Source organism: Lytechinus pictus, chromosome 10, assembly GCF_037042905.1.
Source record: "Lytechinus pictus isolate F3 Inbred chromosome 10, Lp3.0, whole genome shotgun sequence".
In the NCBI taxonomy this organism is placed as follows: Eukaryota; Metazoa; Echinodermata; class Echinoidea; order Temnopleuroida; family Toxopneustidae; genus Lytechinus; species Lytechinus pictus.
The window spans coordinates 37,083,530-37,098,002 of NC_087254.1; the positions used below are offsets into that span (position 1 = coordinate 37,083,530).

General features: G+C 38.1%; 1 protein-coding gene and 1 non-coding gene across 3 annotated transcripts in view; one reads left to right on the forward strand and one right to left on the reverse strand.

The window, feature by feature from the left end:
* The window catches only part of LOC129269571 (TATA element modulatory factor-like), a 60,329-nt gene extending 50,994 nt beyond the window's left edge, over window positions 1-9,335 (reverse strand). The window contains exon 1 of one of the 2 annotated variants that reach the window (XM_054907083.2): window positions 8,714-9,335. In XM_054907083.2, coding sequence (XP_054763058.2) covers window positions 8,714-8,981 — 268 coding nt within the window. In that variant the 5' untranslated portion in view covers window positions 8,982-9,335. The remainder of the gene's footprint in view (window positions 1-8,713) is intronic. The other variant, XM_054907084.2, reaches the window with a different exon arrangement.
* A 430-nt stretch (window positions 9,336-9,765) lies between these two features.
* On the forward strand, window positions 9,766-9,875 carry TRNAI-UAU (transfer RNA isoleucine (anticodon UAU)). The gene is made up of 2 exons: window positions 9,766-9,803; window positions 9,840-9,875. It is a non-coding gene; the product is annotated as a tRNA-Ile (tRNA).
* The last annotated feature ends 4,598 nt before the right edge of the window (window positions 9,876-14,473 follow it).

The following is a 14,473-nucleotide window of genomic DNA, read 5'->3' on the forward strand; positions in this document are numbered from 1 at the left end:
TTAAATTATTTTCAACAAGTGGAGCGCCTCTGGCAGTCTCACCTGCATTACGCGATGTACATGTAGTAGCAATGCTGACTTTGGAAACTTCTATAATTATTCACAAAAAACACCATTCATATAATGATACAATATGATGTTCATTGACCCTATATGACATTTGACCTTGATTATGTGACCCAAGACTTGTCAGTGATACTTGACTACCCCTTTGTCCACAATTCATAAACTTTGAAAGTTATGACAGCAATTCAGTACCTCCAACATGGCCAAAGTTCATTGACCTTAATGACCTTTGACCTTGGTCATGTGACCTGAAAATCGTACAGGATGTTCAGTGATACTTTATTACTCTTATGTCCAAGTTTTATGAACTTGACCAATACAATTCAAGAGTTATGATGGTAATTCAACAAATACTCCCAAAATGGCCAAAGTTCATTTAGACCTTAAATGACCATTGACCTTGGCCATGAGACCTAAAACTTGCACAGGATCTTCAATGATACCTGATTACTCTTATTTCCAAGTTTTATGAATCAGATCCATAAACTTTGGTTAAGATTTGATTTTGACTTGACGCCGCCGCCGCCGGAAAAGTGGCACCTATAGTCTCACTCTGCTATGCAGGTGAGACAAAAATGGTCACAAAACAAAAGCAGCATGTCCCCATAATGGTCAACAATAAAGCCCGACCTCTCTCCCTCCCCAACCCTCAAGATTACCTCGGATTTTCACTCTTCATCCTCTACTATTTGCATAAGACTAGCTGCAAAGCAGGGTTGGCGCGTTTTAAACGGTGTGTTTTAAAACATGTTTTAAAACGCGTTTTAAAACACCTCATAGACTTGTGTGTTATAAATATGCATGGATGTGATTTTTTACATGAATATATTTTTTATACTTTTTTTCTTAAGTGGTATATTATTTTCTTCTAACTAAATCTCTTTCTCACCACCACTCTTTTTCTCCTCTCTCTTTCCCCCCTTATTCTCCCCTTTTCCATTGCTTTGTCATGTTCCTTTCCTCCTGTTCAATTATGTAGATCAATCTATATATTCTCATTTTAACAAGCATTTGAGTGTTGTGCTCACTTTTAGACAGGGAAAGAAACACTTTTTAAAATAAGCTCAAATATGTAATAGTAGTACTTGAATGAAATGGAAGTGTTGCACAAGCACAATAATATTTTGCAAATAGACAGTATAACTGACATTGTAACCTTGAGGTACACACGAAAGTAGGTGAAACTTTGCGCTTTGTAAAGATGAAGAAAAGTAGTTTAATTCAGAATAAGATAATCAGCTAGCAAACCTTAAAGGACAAGTCCACCCCAAGAAAAAGGTATTATGCTGAAAATTTCATCAAAATCGGATGTAAAATAATAAAGTGATGACATTTTAAAGTTTCGCTTAATTTCGCAAAACAGTTATATGCGCATCCTGGTTGGTATGCAAATGAGGGGACTGATGACATCACTCACTATTTATTTTGTATGTCGTTATTTTCTTTATTGTCATGTGAAATATATTTTTTTTTCATCCCTGAACATGAGTAGAACTACCATTGTTTTAACATTTTTTGGTTCAGTTAAGTTGGTCATTATTATCAAATCTGTATAAATTGAAATATTTTATTGTTCAAACAATTAAAAAAACAAAAGAAATAGTGAGGGACATCATCAACTCCCTCATTTGCACATCACTGAGTTGTTATAAATGTTTTGTGAAAAATAAGCGAAACTTTAAAATGTCATAACTTTCTTATTTTACATCCGATTTCGATGAAATTTTCAGCATTATGCTTGTTTGAATTTTCTCTACTGATTCAAATCAGCATTTTTCTGGGGTGGATTTGACCTTTAACCCTAACAATCCCAGGGGACTGCAATGGACCCCTTAAAAATTTCTATGATAAATCCATAAGAACAGCAGGGCCACGCCATATTGTTCAAGACTATTTTTTTGATACATGCATGGATATGCGGTTATGATATTACCATGGAGCTATCAACACATTGATAGCTCCATGATATTACACAAGTAAAGCCAACGCAAATTTTTCGCCAACATTTTATCTGTATCAATATTTGTACTTTTTGTTAATGATTGGAAAATTATTGCCAATAATTTCCATTAAAAAACGATAAAAAACCCCAAAAGTAACCACAAAACTGTACATAAGAAATTAAAAAAAAAACAGTTAAAACAAACATTGAAAAAAACAATTTGATTAAAATTCCTCAATTAAAGAAATAAGCAGTTCAAGGGCCTAATATTTATAGATTTAAACCCAAACTTATATTTCATGCAGGATGTGAAAGTCATTGTAGCTTGTCCAGTACTGTGTGCGCCTCACTAGCGACTGACTGGAATACTACCCAGGGAGTGGAGGATGTGCATACATTGTGTGCGGGAATGACTGATTGAATCCGATGACTGGGTTAATAATATATCTGTAAAGTGCTTAGACACGTCGTTCCAATGTATTAAGCGCTATATAAAAGCGGACTATTATTATCATTATTATTTATTTTACTTAAAATTTGTATAATTTATACAAATGAAATAAAGCATATTGAGTAAATGAAATTAAGCTTTGAAAGCCTATAGTCTATAGATTATGTTGTTTTCTTACATAGTGCAACTTCTTCTCACCCCTATAGATTGATAAGACTAAAACAAACCTGAGACTACATGTATGAGGAATAAACTTATAAAATGTCAACTTAATTTTTTGGCATTCAATTTCCTTGATTTAGTAATTTTGGGAAAAATATGAACTTTTCTGTTGAAAATTCAGTAACAAAAATTGTAGTCATCTCTTAATACTCAAAAAATGTAATTAAAACATCAAGAGCTTAAATCATATTGTATTAAGTGTATAATTTAATTGATTTACAGGAAAATTACATCGTTCGTTGGAAAAGAAACGTTTTAAAACGATTTAAAACGTTTTAAAACAATAAAAAACGTTTTATTTGTTTTTTTTAATAAAAAACGTTTTTTATTACAGCAAAGTAGTGCTGTAGCTCGGATCACCTTCCGACCTGAATCCCGCCGGGTTGAGCTGGTTCGGTTCGGAAAATACAAATTGGGCTTCACTGCCAAGCTCTCTCAACCTGGAAAATTAACCCGAATGCTTTACAACTTGTTTCCGTCATCGTGATAAAACTAAAAATCCATTTAATTGTTTATAAAACATTGATCTATTCACCTGCAAAGTTAGAGGCAGACTCAAGCCAAGCCTTACGGCTCATTCATAACTTTAATAGGTACCGTAGTCCAGTCCGTCCATGCATGACGATTGTCCCTAAATACTTAGCTATGTTTTTTTCAGCCCGATATAATCTTGCGTTAAGCAATCTTTGCGTGCCATGCGCCCCTTCGCTGCCCGCCCTGGCCCTGGGCCTATTCTGTGTACATGTGGCTGTGCGGCTGTACTGTGCCGTTATCACAATGTGTGTGTATTATGTGTCCATATAGTGTACAGTGCACGTTGAATGCGTGTGTATGGAGTCATGTGATTGATCACCTGGTCAGGAATGGTTTCAATCACTTGCTTGATCGAGTGCCCGGTTGTCATGTTTACATTAGTTTTCTTGGATTTGTGAGCTACATGCAGACCTGCCAACCTCTGGGAATGAAAAAGTGTATTCTGTGATTAAAAAAGTGTATTTTTCCCCAAAAAAGTGTATTTCATAATAAAATGCATGGCGCACTCGTTCATCGCGGCGCACTCGTTCATCGCGGCGCTCAAGCTGCATACAAGCTAAAATGCGCACTGTTTTTGCAGATGAAAAAAAAAAATATTTAAACATGTGTATATCTCACCCTGGTTTTAACAAAATGATTGAAAAAAAAAAAAGTTACCTGAAATTACATTGATCTAATAACCATATTTGTGTAAGTTTTATGAAATAGAGACATATAAAGATGATTTTTCTCAATAAATTACGATTTTGTATTTTTCTATTTTTACAAAAACATACTGTACTTTTTAAAGAAAAAACGTACTGCCGTATTTCCGTTGCAAAAACGTACTAAATACACCAAAAACGTACTGGTTAGCAGGTCTGTACATGTAACTGTCATCGGTGGTGGTCATAAAAAAGTCAGAATGAGAATTCGGTTTCCTTCGAGATGATTGTGATGACAAACAAATGACTTTTGTTGGAGCGTTGTGGCCCAGTGCATTAGTCTCCGGACTTTGAAACAGAAGGTCGTGGGTTCGAATCCCAGCCATGGCATAATTTCCTTCGGCAAGAAATTTATCCACATTGTGCTGCACTCAACCCAGGTGAGGTGAATGGGTACCTGGCAGGAATTTATTCCTTGAATTGCGTGTGCGCTCCGCTGTAATCTTAGTAATTACGGCTGCCAAGCTACAGCTGGGGTAATAATATCCAAGTCCTTTGGAAGCGCATAGAGACATTATTCATATTCATATATACAAGAACTGTTTACTATTATTATTATTATTCTTTTTTGTTTCCATGTTGTGTCCGAAACTAACCCCCCCCCCCCCCCCCGCGTGTTACAATGGTATATTTACGGCGTCTGTATATTTACAATTCAGTCACCGCAGTGTGATGTGATGTGATGTGATTCAGGTAGTTATTAATTTTGTTGATGAAGAGAAAAGAGAAAGAGAACTCGAAGGAATGAATGAATGAAGGAAAAATTATTTGAAAATGACTGATATACAGTTTGGATGATAAAATCATTTTAAACCACTTTTGTATTTAGGCTCCCACACGCTACGGTCTTGTATTAATTTTCCCAGACCCCAGCTATATAAAGTGTGACGGAGTGAAGTGAATGAAAGCAATGGATATTGAAATGATGCGATTGCAAAGTTTTAAAATTGGTACAAGAGTGTTTTGAAAGAAACGGTAGAAAAAGAAAGACCAGTCAAGGTTTCCATCTCATTCTATTTTGATATCGTGGACAATATTGCAACAAATAAATCTTGCCTATACAAAAGAAAAAAGAAATAGGAATACATGTTGAAAATTAATGGGATTTTTTTCTTTCTACAGAGCGAAATGTCTTAATTTTTTTTTGTAACTACATTTTAATCATTTTGTGAGTGGTTTAGTTTGAACATTGACTTCACTCATGATGAAAAATCCCCTTTCCAATTTTCTGATCACTATTAGCTGTTAATAAAGTACCCCAAAAGCAAAAACCCAATTCTAATCAACTTTGGCTTCATTCTACTGGAATTTCCATTGCCCTTGGTTATAATTTATTGACAAAAACAATGTCTGGAGAGTATCTGGAATTAGGTCACCACGAAGAAGAACTTCGACAGCCGGGTATAATAAACAATGTGATTTCGGCTTTCACACATTCCAAAGCATGTTGATCTTTCATTTAAGACCATGTGCTTACGGCCGGAGAGTGATTCCTGTAATTGACAGATGAATGAACCAATCACAGCTTGCAAAGACTAAAGTTAACTGTTATTGGCTGATTTGGGTGTGTTGGTGCGATTATAGATGGGAGTGGTCGCATTTCTTGTTTATTTTACGCGTTGTACTACTGGCTTAGCGCTCAGCCAATTGCTGATGAACAGAGATGCGAGTCAACGTACACGTACGTTGCACTATTATAGCGAGGGCCAGGGCGGGAGCGAAGGTGCGCAGCGGATGAGGAAAAAGTCTGAATTGCATGCCCTCAAGCGCGAGTCGAGTACAGTGTTGACAGAGAGAGTTTGGTGATATATTAATTATCAAGACAAAGTATTGGCATGTGGTGTGTAAACAAAAGATTTTTGGGCGTGTGTCCTCTTTTGAGGACAAGGTCAGAGGGGTGATGTCAGTCACAGTAGTTACAGTCAAGTAGGTCAAAACATTACATTTTTTGCACAACGCACATCAAATTAAACTGGTCCGAGTTACCGAGCCAAACCAAGACGGACTTTGATTCTAATAAAATTTCCGAGCCGATTTCGGGCAGAGTTGAAGGCTCCGAGCTACAGCACTACTGCAAAGGCCAATATTGGAGACAACACCGGTCGATAATGCCAGTTGTGTATAAAGGATACCCCAAAAAATTGTGAATGCCTCACTCCTCTGAATTTCTGAACCTGCTCCCTAAATTTTGTAAATGAGGCCGAGTTATAACATTTTTAGTGTATTGTCTTGATCTGACTTCAACTTTCAAGAAGAAAAGTACAACTACGACTCCCAGCCTGCAGCTGCAGATGAAGCTGTTGCGACTACAGCAGTGCTTAGACATTGGAATAGCTCAGATCTTGGAGGAACACTTCATCAGGTTAGTATTGAATGTTTGGAGTGGATCTATAGGCCTAAACATTCTAACATTAGTCTACAATCATTAGGAGTCTGTCTGTCGCGTCGTCTGAAACCCGGCGGGGGGGGGGGGGGAATTTAGGATGTTTTATATGATCACACTCATCATAGTCAGCTACAGCTGAGCCTACGTACGCACCAGCAGATTGGCTGGCTGGATCGAGCGAACCTGGCTGACCCTGATCTGTTTGTCATAAAATTTCGCTATTTTCTAGCATATTTTTCGGAAAGCTGGTAAGCTATATTTATCTTTATTATTCTAACCCTAACCCTAACGCACCCTTTCTACATAGGCACTGTAGTTAAGCGGAAGTTGTTGTTTGCTCCAACATTACAAGCCCAATGGCAGTCATCGGTCTATTGACAGAGGGGATGCCGCGGTGCCAAACGAAGTCTCAGCGGAGCATATCTCTGACAGAAATAGACCTATTTATTGGTTTAGATGCGCATATATTTTCATTCATAAACTGGCTTCCAATCGTAGCTGTGTGATGTCATGTAATATGCCAACCCCTAGCGGTGGATGTTATGTTTAAGCCTGAGTCGAATCGATTTTAAAATCGGTGTTCGATCGATGTCATCGAGCGCCGGTGCAGATTTTGCAAAATCGGTGCATTGAAAAAAAAAAAAAAAAAAACGTCAATCGGCCGATTCGTGTGGTTCACACAATCAATCATCAAAAATCAAAATAACAGTAATGTCCTACATGTACTTGACTACTACTTACTTGATTTATATTGCCCCCAAAATGAAACCGATTGTGTAATTATGATGCCTACCGTATATTCACCATTAATTTGAAATTTATTTCGATCATAGTTTGAGTCTTATACTCGTCTGCTCTTGCCGAGATAATTTATGCACGATGAATTCATGAATGGAAGTCGCCATTGATCGTGCATGCGCAGTACTGTGCTTTAATCAAACCAGAAAATGGCCGGAAAATTGGCGCGATCAACGTAAAATAAATCTTGCTTTCATGAACAATATTAATATCATGACCATAGAACACAATTTAATCGTAATAATTAACAATAATTCGCATATGATAATCATTAATATGAATTTAGAGCTTGATGTGAAACGTTTTAATTTCCTATCAATTTCCAATGACGGACATCACATGACGATCGACTTGAGTCGTGCACTTGTCTAAAAAAATAATTATCACGTCAGGATTGATTCTCGAACATTGTCAACATGCAGATACTCTTTTCAAGATCGTAATATCACCATATAATAACATTTTACATGACAAAACAGAGAAAATTGCGTTTGATATTTTTCCCCATCAATTTGAAGCTATTTTGTGCCCAACTTTGGGCTCTGATTTCATGAATGGAAAATATGTCATACGTCATCGAACGCGCATGCGCATTGTGCTTCTTTTCTCGGAGCTCGAAGACGTCGTCCAGAGATGGAATAAAAATAAAGATAATGCCAGTATAATACTATTAATTCTTCCATATGAACATAACATACTTGCTGACATCGTCATTATTTTTAATATGGCCATAAAAATCTTATTAAATAAAATAGTAATTATTTAACATCCAATAATAATTTATATGAATTTAGAGCTCGATCCGAGACATTTGTATTTATTTTGATCGCATGCTCTTGTGTCTGACTTTAAAATGAAGAATGGATTATCAGGATTAATTCTCGAACATCGTCATAACTCATATTCCACAATATTTCCTCACAATCGTTATATCAGCATTGAATACCAATTCAAATGACCATCCAGAGAAAATTACGTATTTATTCCCATCAATTTATTTGGAACTCATTTTGGATCCAACTAGCCCGCCAACTACATAATCTCAGGAAAGTTACAGCGCTCTCCTCTGTTCGCACTTGTTTGCTGGCGCTGGCAAGCACGCCTGTCGTTTCGGGGAGAGTGGGTGTATGGGGCTGCGGACGGGGCTGGTGTGTGCGAGTCTGGACTGCGAGTGCTAGTCGACCGAAAATCATTCGGATCGACTCTGTGTGATTCATGCAACGCACGCGTCTGTAACGTTGGCGAAGAACAATAGGAAACAAGATGGCGGCGTAAACATCGGGCAAGTCTCTTCCGTTTTTTCACAATATTTTTCTCATTTTTTTTATTAATTCCTGTTTAAAAATAACAACGAGAGCGTAGAAATGTCGGAAATGAAGTTTTATCCCATGTACATGATTTAGTTTTAGGGCTAGATCTAGTTTTAGAAGGAAAGTAGAAATCTCGGGGTTGAAAGTTTCAGGTTTAATTTGGCGTCCAGCATGTCCAGCTTCGTCATTGAGTGGGACAATCCCAATTTTTGGACCAGCGCCTTACTGCGCACAAACAAACGTTGAATTTGCAGTTAATGGACTGCTGACTTATTTCACGATATTGCCAAAGATAATTACCTGAGCCTGAGGTAACTTGCTGCCCTGGGACTGGAGATGAGTATCCTTCCCCTGACAAACTCGCCGAAGCCGAGCCCGAGGCAATACCTGAAGTTGACAGCGATGGCTGTCGGTCAGTTCCCGCGGAGCTCCGGGCAGGCTGAGTGCCACTGCCGGTGTCACCGCCTTCCTCATCCTGAATGTCGAGAACTTTGTCAATGGATTTTTGCGCCGTCGACAATGCTGTTTTAGCAAAAGATGAGAGACTAGCTTGGTTAAACCAGCTCATGTTTCATCCCCAAGCCCCTTACTTCATTAATTGGAGTAATTTCCTCTGTTTTCGATGACTTTCCTTTATTTTTCTCGCTGTCGACACGTAAACATTGATTTTCGTGTGAACAATCTATTATATAAAGGGTCAGCCCGTTTCGAAGATCGATGAAGATTGGAAAAATAAAACATATTCAGAATAGCTAAGTTCATGTAATACTTTACTAGCTTGTCCAGCAATTATTATATATCATATTATTTGTTAATTATTGGTTTATAAACGCACAAGGAATAAATGAAAGTTCTCTTAATCCGTTTACTTTCCCTCATTTATACGTTAATATAATGTCCCTCAATCTAATGGATTCATCTTATCAAATTGACATTTTTCAAACGGATCAATTCAAAAAATATTGACAAAGAGTTTAAATATATGTTATATTTTATTTTGTTACTTTATGATGAATTCAATGAATTTCAATTAATTTTCAGATTGATTTTAGAGTACACAAATATATTTAATATATGATTATATTGCACAAATGCAGTCAAATCGGTTACATAGTTTTAGGGATAAGCTTGATGCCAATTTGAAATAAATGAAAAACCGGTTTAGTTTCTGAGAAGTGGTTCGTTTCATCACAGCGAAAAATCATTACCGAGAGGGCTTTTATTGTGTCATTCAATTATTTTTAACAATTATTCACAAGAATCAACCGAAGTAATACTGAATTATGACCTCGAGTAAAGATAATGCGCTACCTCTGCCAATATCTCTTTAATTGCTCTCCTCTCGCCAACCGTCCCCAGTGGCGCAATAGGTTAGCGCGCTGTACTTATAGACAGTACCCAGCACCGTCTGGCTACAACTGTGGGCATGCGGAGGTTGTGAGTTCAAACCTCACCTGGGGAAATCGGTTTTCTTTTGCATTTTTTTCTCAGTTTCAAAAATTGCCCCAGATACTAATTACATATCTTAAATGATGAATTCAGTCTCCAAAGCGATATAACAGTGTAGTCGGGTAGGTGAATTATCGGATAGTCTATACCACTTGGTGTATAGACTTACTTATCGAGTTCTGGACCAACATATGAATATTCATGACTTGCGTCTTCGGATTGAGAGTACGCATGCGCAGTGGACTTGGCCTCGACCAGTACCGATCGTAAGCATTCACGTTGCTCAGAATGAATTTACCCCATCTCACTAGGAAGGCGATCATAGCGACCATAGCGATCTGTGTAAATCCCGCAAATCGTAGCAGAATCTTCCTCGAATTCTATTTTTAGCCTGCGAGACGATTGCACTGCAACTTCTCTGCGACCGACCTGCGCTGAAGGCGATGGTAATACGCTGAAAGTACGACGATGCACTTTCTTGCGACGATTCGAGGCAGATGTGATGCGCTGCTTCTGCGATCAAAGCGATCGTACAACGAGTCTCATACGCTAATTAGGACCTCGGTACGGTGGTGCTACGAATGGAGCGATTATGTTACGTTCATGATGGGCTCTTGAAACGATTTCAAGTAATCGGCATATTAATCGCGGCACATGACACATTTTTCAGTCGACTGCCAACCTCCGACCAACATGGATGTCCAGAATTTGGTTGGACTTATACATCTTAGCATTCTACAACAACATCAGTTAAAAGTTGAATGCGAGGACAGGAGAAGGAGGAGGCCAAAAAGATACAGGGTCCGATCCTGGCTGTCACCTAAGTCATAATATACAATATTTATTAAATTTTCATTCAAAAGATGTCGATGAGCCAAATAGTTAATATGAGGGATGCATCCAGAATTTCATAAAAGAGCATAAAAATCTTTGATATTCTGTTTATTTTTTTTTCCACAAAAGTTTGTCACTCAAAAATATTTGGTAAATTCCTTTCAAATTTGCTGACAAGAAGTAGTCTACTGATGTGAGAGCACTCATAAAAAAGGGAGGGGGGAGGAGGGGGGGGGGCACAATGCCAGAATCTCCCTAAAGATTGCCTTTCCCAATCAATACATTAGTGATCGAATCATTAACAAATTTGATATTGTCTACTGTCACTGTGGTTAGAATTCAATCTAGTTTTAAAACATATAGTCAACTTATATATTTCTGCAGAGGTAACCCATTTCGTCATCAAGACATGTGAGCGTCTTTTTTTCTCTTTCCAGTTGGCTCAGCAGTAAGATTTTCATCCTCCTCCTGTACCCCCTCCTCCTCCTCTTCCTCCTCTACCTCCTCCTCCTCCTCTACCACCACCATAACCCCTTGTTCTTCCTCTTCGACCGCCGGCCTAAGAGGGGTAGCTTTGGCAGCTTTCCCTATTTTGGTCCTTTTTCTGGGAGGTATGTTTGAAAACGTCGTGGTGTCGCCTCGTAATCTGCTGCAAATATGATAATCTGCCACCATCGGCACGGCATTTTATAGCAGCGCGGACGGTCGTTGCGCAATCGCTGCCCAGTCATCAGCGGCGCAGCAAAAGCGCAACGCGAATGCCTGTAGCGGACTGAGAACGTGTGCCACATGCCACCCAAAGAAGAAAGCGTCGCGGTTGAAGCTGTGTGAAGCGTGTCGAGCGCAAGGCAGTCGCCTTGTAAACGGAAGCAGCGTAGCAGAATTGTCTTGGGAACGGGCCTGAAAACCACGGGCGATCGGTGCCGCTTTTAATGCGCTTATACTACGCTTTATGCGTTGGGGCTCCGTTACAGCTACGAATATGTCGTTTGTAATACGCTCATGACTCGATTGTGATGCGCTTTAGCACCTCCGTGATCTCGCTACGTAAGTTTTGAACATGTTCAAAATTTTGTGGCGTCCAGGAAGATGGTGGCGATCCTTGCCGCTTCAGAAAAGATGAAGGTACGACGGATAAGATTGAAAAGATCAAGCCACGATTAAGCTACGTTATTCCACGCTTTGTCGCTTTTTGACGATCGCAGTGGAATCGCCATCTAGTGAGATGGGGGTATAGTTACATAGGTCTTATAGGCTTAGATCTATATATATATATATATATATCCAATTCTTAAACACTTAATAAACTAGCTGCCATTAATGGCAAGACATGTGCAAGGGTAGGGCTAGCTTAGGCTAGCGCATTAACTTTACCTCAAATATGGACCTGTCTAATTAATGCCTAGTACTAATCAGTGTTGTAGTGCCTTGATGCACGGCCTTGGCCTTAAGGCGCCTTAATGCCTAGCTACTTATTATTTATTTATTTATTTATTTATTTTGTTTTATTTATTTTATACTGCAGGGTAGGCCTGTTCAGTTCTTAAAACTGCTTTACAAAGGCGCCCTGCAGTTTAAAATACATGTCAATATAACTATGAACAACTACAACAACAACAAACAACATCAAAAATACAAAATACAAAATATCTAACATCAGAAACAATTAACACCAAAATATAGAGTGGGAAGTGACAATTTAAACATACATAGCATTGTAAATCAATGGAATATTGCATTAAGTCTTATTTATTAAAGGAAACCTTCAATAACAAGCTTTGCTTTCCAGAAGGTTCCTATTTCATTTCAAAATGTTATATTATATTTTGCTTTACTTTGTAACTTTGTCGAAATTTTGGAATGAATAAATTCGTTGTCAATCAATCAATCAAATCAATATCATTTCGCTCTTTATCAATTCGTATGAAAGGCTTTGCATATTTTTTTAAAAACTAACAAGGAGGTACAAACTTGTAAATTTGAAGGAAGTGCATTAAATAATTTGGGTCCGACATATGCGAAAGATTTTCTTTTATGTTCAATTCTAGCTTTGGGAAGCTGAAGGGGGCACCGTAAAGAATACCGTGTCCTGTATTTCACGGGCCGTTTACATACTAAAGGTTTTAAATAATTTGGAACTAAATCATTCATCATTTTATATACAAGAACACAATTCTGATATTTTATACGCTGATCTACTGATTGCCACTTCAGTGACTGCAACAAAGAAATTTGTGATGTATTATAATCTTTTTTCAAAAGCATTCTGGCATATTTATTTTGAAGTTTTTGTATCTTATCTAAATGTATTTTTGCACTGCTTCCCCAAGATGTAATACAGTAATCAATGTAAGGTAAAATCATACACTCTTAAAAATGTTGGGCAACATACGGTCCACACAACAATTGGTTAAAACTTTATCCAATTCTGGGTAGTTTTACACCAATAATGTGTGCTTTGGGTGAAAACTACACAGTATTGGTGTAAAACTACCCAGAATTGGATAAAGTTTTAACCAATTGTTGTGTGGACCGTATGTTGCCCAACATTTTTAAGAGTGTAGAAAAGTACAGCTTCTTCATGATATCAAAGGACAGTAAGTGCTTAATCCGCCTTACACAACCTATTGCCCGAGATATTTTACAAACGATATTAGTAACATAGGCGGATCCAGCTTTTGGCGAAGGGGGGGGGGGCGCACTGCCGAGCGGCACACATATTTTTGCACTTCACCGGTGCCATAAAAGAAAATGTTAAAAAAGGGGTAAAGTCTGACCCTGTCAAATGCTCTTTTCAAAATGTAGGATTTCCAGTCATTTTGCATGACCACACGCAGATAATATTTCCGGGGGGGGGGGGGCAAGACTCGAAAATTTGGTGCACATCTCACATTTGCACATTTTTCATAGTTTTCATGAAATGTTAAGGAAAAAAAAATGTTTTTCACAACAGCAGATCGCGAATGTGCCCCCCTCCCCTCCTTCCCCCTTGCTGCGTACGACCATTCCCTGAAGTCCACTTAAACATATCTCATTATAACAGAAATATACATCAATTTAAACATATAATCTTTCTAAAACATATATAGCAGGGGCCGCGGAACGGTTTTCAAAGTGGGGGGGCTGAGCCAAAAGTGGGGGGGGGGGGCTGACCATGCTAAAAATCACAATAATATGGTTATTTTTACGTTTTTGTACACGGTTTTTGAAAAAAGTGGGGGGGCTGAAGCCCCCCCAGCCCCCCCGGTTCCGCGGCCCCTGTATAGAGAGAGATTGAAAAACTTATTAAAGAAAGAAACAAGCAAAAAGTAACAGAAATTATGCATGTTATGTGCGATTTCAAAATCTCGTGTATTAACCCTTTTATTGCGATGAGGCCAATACTTTTTTATATTAATAGAGATACAAGTTTTTTTAAAATATATATGTATCTATATATATACACAGGGGCGTCGATCCTTTTTTAAGATTTGGGGGGCAAAATCATGAATCAACTTTCCAAAGGCGCTCGATATCACACAAAACAAACAAACTCACACAAACACACACACATATGCATATATATATATATTTATATGACTCATGAGATAGAAACACATATCTCACCAACAAATTAATGCGAGCGCGAAGCGCGAGCTGAATTTTTTTAGTACACTGACCTGAAAACAGGAAAAAGGTGCCTGTTTAGGACTGTTTGTAGTAACTCATGAGGAGGATACATATCTCACTACACAGATAATGCGAGTGCCGAGGGCGAGCTGAAATTTCTTTATATTC